General features: G+C 33.4%; 1 protein-coding gene across 1 annotated transcript; it reads right to left on the bottom strand.

The window, feature by feature from the left end:
- Nucleotides 1–1268: 1268 nt before the first annotated feature.
- Nucleotides 1269–2449, bottom strand: LOC117784626 (carbonic anhydrase 1). Its single transcript, XM_034622421.1, has 2 exons — nucleotides 2044–2449; nucleotides 1269–1836 (listed from the first exon to the last, which is right to left on the bottom strand). The coding sequence occupies exons 1-2, from the start codon at nucleotides 2447–2449 to the stop codon at nucleotides 1286–1288; spliced, it is 957 nt and encodes a 318-aa protein (XP_034478312.1). The 3' UTR covers nucleotides 1269–1285.
- Nucleotides 2450–9660: the final 7211 nt, after the last annotated feature.

Genomic DNA, 9660 nt, shown 5'->3' with positions numbered 1-9660 from the left:
TGTGTGTGTCAGGCAGGGTTGAGACAAGGGTGCGGCACCGCAGGAGGTCCAATCCCAGCCAGCATTTAGATTCGATTCGAGTCCAGATGAACAGAGCCAATGCCAATGCCATAACAGATTCGGCAACATGTCCGCAACAGTTTCCGCTGCACTAACACAATTATAGAGCGCAGACACACACACACACACACACACACACACTCTCAAATTCTAACACATGGTTGACTGAACACAGTACTATATCCTGCGTTATCCTGTATTATCCTGCGGCGCTGCTGCTGCTCTGAAAGCAGCGCTGCTTTGAAGCTCTAATTAGTGGATTACTAAACGCAGACTCTCTAAATACTTTAACGAACAACAACAACAATAACAATCTGATGAAATTGTGCGTAAGATTTGCTTTGCAAGAGACTGCCTAATTAACTGCTCAGAAAGGAAGTAAAGAAGAAAACGAGAAATATCCTCAAATTGGCATAATAATCATGTAAATATTTAATTTTAAATTAATGGTAAATAAATTAAAATAATAAAGTTATGTTGAAAACTTGCTTAAATTTTAATGAGATTAATATATAATAATATATTTATAGGTATTTGGAAAATAATCATATTATGCTTCAAATTAGTTTTGTTTTATTTTAAGAATAGCTAAAAATTCTGTAAGAGAATGCAGTTTTAATTCCTATTCAATTTCTTATGTGTTACATATTATGAATATATTTTTTACCAGTTTTAATAATTTTAGCTACAATTTATTGAAAATATTCATCCTAACGCTACAAGTGCATAGATACTTATTTTTATGGTGCTTATTTGTTATAATTATTTTAGTTATTTTTAAAGTCAAAATATTGCAATTAAATGGTATAATATTATTAAAGGCTTTATTTGAAACTATGTAAGCAAATTGTGATTCAATTTCTTGCATATCAACAGACTCACTTGAATTAATTCAAAAAATTATAACTTAGAATAGATATAAATACAAGCATTAAATAAATTTTATTGCTATTCTAATAACTTCATATGTATCTAAATACATATATGTTCTGACTGATTGACTGATTATTGTGCAAAAAAGGTTAGGCGTAGAAAACTGAAATTTTGACACAACATAGCTGACTCTTTTCTTGTATTATTATTTATTTAAATAAATTCATATTTTTATTTTACCTTTTATTCTGATTTAATTTTATTAAATGATATGTTGAGGTATAATTATTTATTTTAATGTGTTAAAATTTGTACTTTTTTGGTTTATTTTTTTATTTTATTTAATAAATTATCAAGTAGATTCATAGCGATTCAAGTAAACAAGTCGATCTCCACGCTCCTGAACCGGTCGAGCATTGCGAGTGATTCGAGTTCCGTTTCGACTGCGCAGTTTGCGGATCTCGTGAAGTTGACGCTCACCAATGGCCAAAGGAATGGGATGGATGAACCACTCGGCACCACGGTGACAGGGTGGCTCCGTCAAGGAACCATGATAGCTATAAAACTCCGTGTGGAATGCCGGCATCAGATAGTCCAAGGGAAACGGAGGAATCTCCACAGACTGTCCGGCAGTTTGAATGGCGACGAGATGTTGGATGATCACATCGAGAAAGGGATTATCCGTGGACAGAGAGAACATGTAGGAGACCATGAGCAAGCCACGACTGGAGGCATGTCCATTGTCGATGGCATCCGTGTGGAGGCACTGCATCTCCAGTGGAAAGTGCGCATTTTCCAGGGTATGCTCTGATCCACAGTCATTGTACCAGCTCCAACGAAAGCTGATCTCATGAAAACTAAAGCTGCCCAACAAATCGCCACCATCGATACAGGGTGTCTCACCTAAAGGTGTTTTAAAAATATCAATACGAAAATATCAATTCTTATCAACATGAAAAAGAATAATGTCTACAAATATAAGTATTTAAAAAAATTGGAATATTATCCATAATATAAATATATACATGTAATATATTGATATAATCGGCAGTTAAAATATAGCTGATGTCTATCGATATATCAATATTTGATGAACAATCCTAGACTCACCTTGAAATGCGGCATGCAACACCAAAGTGTGTCCATTGTTCGTCAGACGTATGCCAAGAGGCAACTCCTCATATCCTACCCAAATAAGGGGAGAATCGAAACAACGCAGCTGCACACAATCGCTATCGATATTTATCGGACTCTGATTGTTGTCTGCACTCCGCCAAGTGTGTGGTCCATCCCTGGCTCCATAGTCAACGCCTGTTGACTGCGATTGAAGTTGAGCCGAGGGTTGATCACATTTCCCCCACAACTGATCGAGTAAAGCGACTCCGGTATGACAATTCCAGATCAGGAGTAAGGCTCCTAAAAAGGCCAACAGCAGGAGAAACCAATTCTTCTGCGACAACTCACACAGCCAACAGAATAATACCCTGCAATCTTCACAGCTAGCACTGCTGCCCATTGATTCTATTTGATTGAAACGAATTTACAATTTATCGAAACTTGACAAGCTTTCTTCAAGTGATATAAAACAAGTTCTTTAATCTAGCTAGTCAGACAGCTATTTCAGTGCTACAATCTATTTCAAATCTATGAAAAACTCAGTTATTCAATTTATAATAGCCATCTCGTATCGGGGAAATAATAATATATTTGAGTTCTTATTATTATCCCTAGTTTGAAAAACATTACAAGCTATAAAAAATTTATGAAGTTCTTAAAAATTTTCATACTGACCCCTTGACGTTTTATTTTTATATTTCAAAAATTTTTTAATGTTAAAATTATATACCTTTAATCGACTACAGGTTATAAAATAAGAATATTAATAAATAAATCGATATCTAGTTTTTATTTTCGAAACTCTGTCCAAAAAGTAGAAAAGTTTATCTGGAAATATTTTCAGATCCAGGGTTCCGGATTTTACAAGAATCTTAGCCATCAAAAGTTTGTCAAAACAGAACTCATTTTCATGTAAAATGAAATTTTAATTTTGTCGCTTAAAAATTTTAAATATTTTGAAAACCAACTCGTACACATTTTCTTAAAATTTTGGAAATATAACATCACATTGTCAAATCGAATCCTATGCTCCTCAATCTTACACTTATTCTAGCAACATTTAATTACATAAACCAAAAAAAAGAAGCTACTTTTATATTTAAACACTTGTTATGGCCCTCGCTGTATGGCCAAAAATTTCTAATTAAATGCGCTGAAAAGTTAATTATTTTCAAAAACAAATTTACGCAATTTGCAATTTATTTGCATTTGCATTTTTCGACAGTTGTTGTTGTATGTTTTTGCATAAATTAATTACGCACAGGAGAACTCTTTAGATACGGAAATGACTTGCACAAATATCCTGTAGCACGGTTGCATTTTGGTAGAAAAAGAGAGAGAGAGAGAGAGAGAGAGGGAAGTTGGAGTGTCGCTAAGATATTAATTAGTTTTGTATACAAAATGCGAAATGAGCATTAAAAGCGGAAATTATTTTCGGCTCCTCCAACTTTCATTATTATGTTGTCAATTGCAAAAATGTAGTGTTTATTTTTCCTTTTTTTGGTGGACCAGCTGAAATTTGAGACTTCGCGACCAGTTTCGAGATTAGCATAAAGTTATGAAAAGCAATCAGAATAGCGGAACACGCCCACCTTCCGCCCCCCTTCTGTGAGGAAATATTAAATAACGAACAAATTGCGAAATGCATTTAAAAGGCAACTTTATTTGAGACGGGCCCTTAAGCTGCCCTCTCACTCTAACAGACGCTCTCTCTCTCTCTCTCTCTCTCTATCAGTCTCTCTTTTAATCTCTGATTCAATTATGACAGTTTCATCAAATTGTTGCCTTGATTTCGACTTTTTGCACTTGCGGGTTGAAGGCGTTGACATCTGCCAAATGTTACAAATATTTCATGTTGACTTCCTTTTGTGGCCCACTGTGATATTCCACTCCACTCCACTCCAGTCCAGTTGCTGTTGTTGTTGCCTCGGGCGTTTTGTTGTTGCTTGCAACATGCAGGCAAATTGAGGGGTAAGCATGTGGCATAAACGTAACACTAACATTGTTATATCAAAACCCGATGCTTGAGGGTGCCAAATCACAAAATCACCAAATCACAGTAATAACTCCCCATAATGCGACCATAGCCCGAGGCAGTTGTTTCGATTTTTTTTTTAGATCAACCACTTTTGGTACTTCGGGGTTAATTGACTTGCAATTTTATTCCAAATATTGCATTAAATCTAACTAAACGAATCTTACTTATCACTCAGCTATATACGTGCATAATTAAAGCTCTTTGGCCTGACTGACTGACTGATTGACAATTCAAATTCATTTTTTTGTATTTTCAAGTATTTGAAATCTATAAATACTCTAGCAATACCGGGATATACTCATATACTCACTCCTTGACTTTTCATTTTTTTAATATTTATAAAATCAAAAATCTTTATAATTTGCCCACTAATACTACTATTTCTTACTACTACTACTACTTCAACTGTAACTGGTACTAAAATTCCTACTACTAATATTACAATTACTTTTGTTACTACTACTACTATTGTAGCTACTACTAATATTACAATTTTAATAGTTGTTAATACTTATATTACTACTACTACTTTTTATACAGCTAGTATTACTATAATTTATATTAATAACTACTACTACTACTACTCCTATGAGTACTCTTACTACTTTTAGTACTTTTGCTACCACTACTACTACTACTTCTACTACTACTACTACTACTACCACTACTACCAATACAACTACTACTACTACTACTAATGCTATTGCTACTACTATACTACTCCTACTACTAATACCACTACTATAACTACTACTACTACTGCTACTACTACTACTACTACTACTACTACTATTACTACTACTACAATTACTACTACTACTACTACTACTACTACTACTACTACTTCTACTATTACTATTACTACTACTACAACTTCTAGTATTATGACAGCATCTTCAACTATAATTTCAATCTTCATACATAAATATTTAACAAATATTGTTAATTTTTCTCGTTCAATTTCATTCAAATATCTCCACGCTCTAAAACTCAAAAATTCTAGAATGTCAGAAAAAAGCATTTAAAATTTTATATAAAATTTTTGAGTTTAAGTAACCCATTCTACGTGCATCTACTTGTATATCTATATTTTTATAAATTTATATATTTTGATATCACCATCGTCTATACCATTTTATATATTTGTACCAAAAATCAATTGATCGAAGATGTCGGAGTCGCTAGAAAACTGTGAGGGATTAGACAAGGATTTGCTCTCGATAATGCAATTGTCAAACTCGGAGGCTATACGCGAATTGGAGATAATTCATCAGAATCTGAAGATGATTAAGGCACAAACTATAATTCGGCGGAATAACTTGGACATGGAGTTGGTCGACAATAAGAGAAATAAAAGAGTTGAATTGAATAAAACAATGGATAGCATTCTGAGCAATGTAAATACCCAGTTGGTAGAGGCAGAAAAATTAGAAGATGATTTAGGGAGAGAGAAATGTGATATAAAAAAGAACGATAAACCATTAATGCCCAAAGAACGGGTGGACTCCGATGAGGAATCCGATACTTCTCAAGCAACTGCAATTGAAACTTCCAAACATTTAAGCGATATTCTCGCTAAATACAACCCCGACCTAAAAGCGCTGCTGGAAGCAGCGAAAAAACAGGGCTTAATTATGGGTAGTCCGAGTAATATTGCAAGTCTACATCAATCGATTCTTCCCATTAAAATCGAGAAAAAAGAAAACCATCTTCACACCAAAGGAGTGCGTGTTATCATTAAGAAATACCCGGGAGAAACCGATGGAACTTATCGAATTAAATTGCTTAATCGATGCCAGTTTATAATGCGACCCTATGGCATTCCCATGTACGATTTCTCCGTATCCTGGGCAAGTGGATACGCCTTCTGCGCCCTCATTCATCATCACGAGCCCGATCTCATCGACTCGAGTTATTTCCAATGCAGAAACTCATCCGTCACCCTGGAATATGTTTCGGGCATTGCCAAATCTCTCGGCGTTGAATTTGACGGCAGTTTGGTAAAGTTCTTCCTACAAAAGCGTCCCAGCTATATCAAGGTGTTCACTTTTGTCGATTCCCTGTATCGCAGTCTGGTATTCTTACCCTGAAGTGAAAAACGTGGAATTAAAGCATGTGATATCATTTTTTAAACGAGGCATTTATGTAATATTTTCTCATGTCTTTTTACGCTTGATAAAAAAAAAACAAATATAAAAATTAAACAACAATATCTCATTATTTTTTCTTTATATCTCTGCTCTTCCATATCATTATTGATTTCTTAATACTCACAAATGATCCCAAGTTTTTTGTCAAAACTTGGATTAATTTAAAAAAAAAAACAATTTTATTTTCATAAATGTTTTCAAATTACCATTATTTCAAAGACATTCCAATTTCCAATTAAAATCTACTAATTTATGAAAGAATGTGACCCAAGAATATTATTGATTGTCTTCTAATTTTAACTTAACTAATTCTAAAATTTTACTCATGTTTTTAGTTATTTTTTATTAAGACTATAACACAAATATATTATGAATATTTAATGATTTTTCGGCTTTTTCCAAATTGTTTTATACCAAGTTTGATTTGTAAAATACAAAAATAATTGAATAAAACAATTTTTTAAACAATTGAATCGAAGAAAATCATTATTTGGTTCAAGTCTCGAGTAATGGCAAAATTTTATATACTATATGTATAACTTGATTTTTTGAATCAAATTTTGTTTTATAAATAAATAATTATAAAGGTTTGTTTAGTGCTACATTTTGCAGCCTTGATTTAGGCAATGAAACTTATTCATTTCTTTCGTAAAGTCTTAGCTATTTAACTTTGTGTTTTTTTTTATTAATTTTGATATTGAAATTTCCCGTTGGCAGGCACATTTGCCAGGTGTTTTTCAGGTGTTCAATACACTGACAACTCACTTAACCGCAGCTCCAATCGAGGCAAACAAATTGATGCTGACAAACATGCGAAAGAAATTTCCGTTTCCGTTTTGAAAAACTTTGTTAAAGTGACGCGAATTCAATTGAAAGCGTTGAGCAGAAGGAAAACTCAGCAAAAGAAAAGTGAGAAAAGTGAGCTGCAAGCATCAAATCAAATACTGGATATAGGGATATCCTTAAAGCGACTCCTTGTGGCATTGGCTAAACAAATTTAATTCGGGATTCGATTTGAATTGATGCTTACAAGTATATCCCTTAAATCAGTTAAACGCATTTACTGATTAAACCAATGAGGCGACTGTCGTGCTGCTGAGTAGTTCTTTAGTCCTTCAGAGTCTTTTAGAGTCCTGCACAGCGGGCGTTTTCCCGTCAGGCGTAAAATTTCACACATTATTTGTGTGCTCTGATAACATTCTGTATAGTTTTTGGGCTATCTACCAGCTGATAATGTTAATATGCGCCGCAGGACATCAAACACACACACTCAACAATTCAACTTTGTTTTGGCCAATCCGCTTAACGTCCTGGAATTACATAGAGAGAGAGATAAAGAGAGAGGAAGAGCAAAAAGAATGACAGGATTATCGCTTTACAAGCCGAGTGCGATTGTTAAATGAACAGCAAGGATGCGTTAAGGATAATATTGCCAGTGCTGCCAAAAATCGATAAGAAAAATTAGATTAAGGACAAAAATATAGGAAAAATAGGCAAAAAACAGAACAATTTTCTGTATTCCAAATTATTTATAATTTTAATGTAAAGTAACGATTTGTAATTAAATATTTCATGAACAATTAATTTATTTTAATGCAATAAATATTAATTAATTTAATCGGGTAATGCTTATGTGTTAAATCAATTTAGTAATTTTTTTAAGGCTTCTATCTTTGCTTTGAGAATGTTTAACAAATTCTTCCGCAAGTCATTTAATAAAAAAAAGGATAGATCTGTCCGAAAAATGGCTGTTTTTCTCAGCACTGATTCTTGCTTACCTGATGCTCTGTCAGTTAGTCTGTCTGTCAGTTTCTTAACCACAACAAAAACCACATTTCTTTGCGACTTCTGTTTGTCTGTCTCTTCCTTTTGAGCGTGTGATCATCGCAGGATCGTTTTGCAGCCATGTTGCAAATCGAGGACACTCGATGATTTCCACTCTACAGTAGCTACCATTTATGTGGCTCTCTCTCTCAGCTGCCTGAATCCCTCGAATGTAATCGTGATCCTTATCGCAGCATGCGACCTTTGTGAAATTGTGTCCTTTGTCCTTTGTCGGAGCTGCTTCATTAGCAGCTTAGGGGCGTTGACGTGTTTGTTGGTCCTTGAGTTGGTCCTTCCTTGTTTACAATGTTGTTAGTTGCCCTCATTATATATGAACCGAAGACGCTCAAAGTGCACATTTCCTCTCCTCTTCTCTCTGTTGTTTTCCTCAAACACAAAGGTGAGGGAATCACCTTTGAAATGGATGGTATAATTGACAAAACTGAGATTGTTTCCAAAAAAAAAAAAAAACAAATACACCTACTTGAGTTTGGGAAATATATCCGGATACATGCGAAAGTAGAGAAAGTGTAGATCAGCATCTAGAAATTTGAATACATAATTTATTAGAGTAAGAAGAAATATATATTTATTTTTCTTAACATTCCAAAGACCGAAAATGACAACTATGAAGATATAGTTTAACTAATAACATTAATGGGAAAAAAATCTGCTTCAGAAAAAATTATATTCACAACTGTTATTATATATAAATTCTTTTTAGTTTTTATCTCTTTATTTTAAATTAAAATTAACAATGTAAAATATATTTTTTAAAATAAAAATTTTAGATTACACTTATTTGACTATAGTTAAATTACAGTATTGGTTGAGTTGATATTTGTATATAATTTAAAATGTATCAATACCTTTCACAAACTACTTTCAAAACCAAACCACAGGTGGCGTTTTTATGTTTCGCAAACAAATAAAAGGTGGCTACACAGCTTTGAAACATGTGGTTAAAAAAAACTATAACTATAGGCTGTTTTGTTAGAGTTTTGTAGAGTGTTGGATTTAATTTATTCTTAATAATTTAATATGGTATTAAATAAATTCTGTTATTTCAGTACTAAACAGTTGAGTATACAGAACTCACCACTGTTGCTTGCTGCTAAGCTGGCGCTCAACAGTTGAGTAGACTGAACGCACACCACAGCTAGCGAATACACGCACCCTAGACACATTCCAGCTGGATCCACAGAATCCACAGAGTCCGCATTCTATGCGCAATTTAATTGAGTGAAAGTTTTATTAAATGAGAAAAATTTAGTACATTTTTAGGACAATTTACTCGATGTTTGAGCTAATCAATTAATTAATAGTAAAGGTAAATTACTTAGCTAAGTAAGTGATAAAATTAAGAGCTATTGAGCTTTCAAATAAGCTGTTTTCTTAGGAAAAACATTTAATATAACAAAACCAAACGTTAGGATTAAAGATTTCACTGTGAAATAAGTCGATAATTATCGATATCAATTATATTAAGGGATTTGATTTTTTTAATATAAGTTTTCTGGTTTTGCCAACTTCTAATGTAGCACGAAAAACAAGGACAACAAAGTGAAAGATGTAACTGTAACTAAAGCAGAGACATAG

The sequence above is a fragment of the Drosophila innubila genome, assembly GCF_004354385.1.
Source record: "Drosophila innubila isolate TH190305 chromosome 2R unlocalized genomic scaffold, UK_Dinn_1.0 1_C_2R, whole genome shotgun sequence".
Lineage (NCBI taxonomy): Eukaryota > Metazoa > Arthropoda > Insecta > Diptera > Drosophilidae > Drosophila > Drosophila innubila.
Note: the sequence above shows the minus strand (reverse complement) of the source record. Positions and strands in the feature narration are given on the sequence as shown.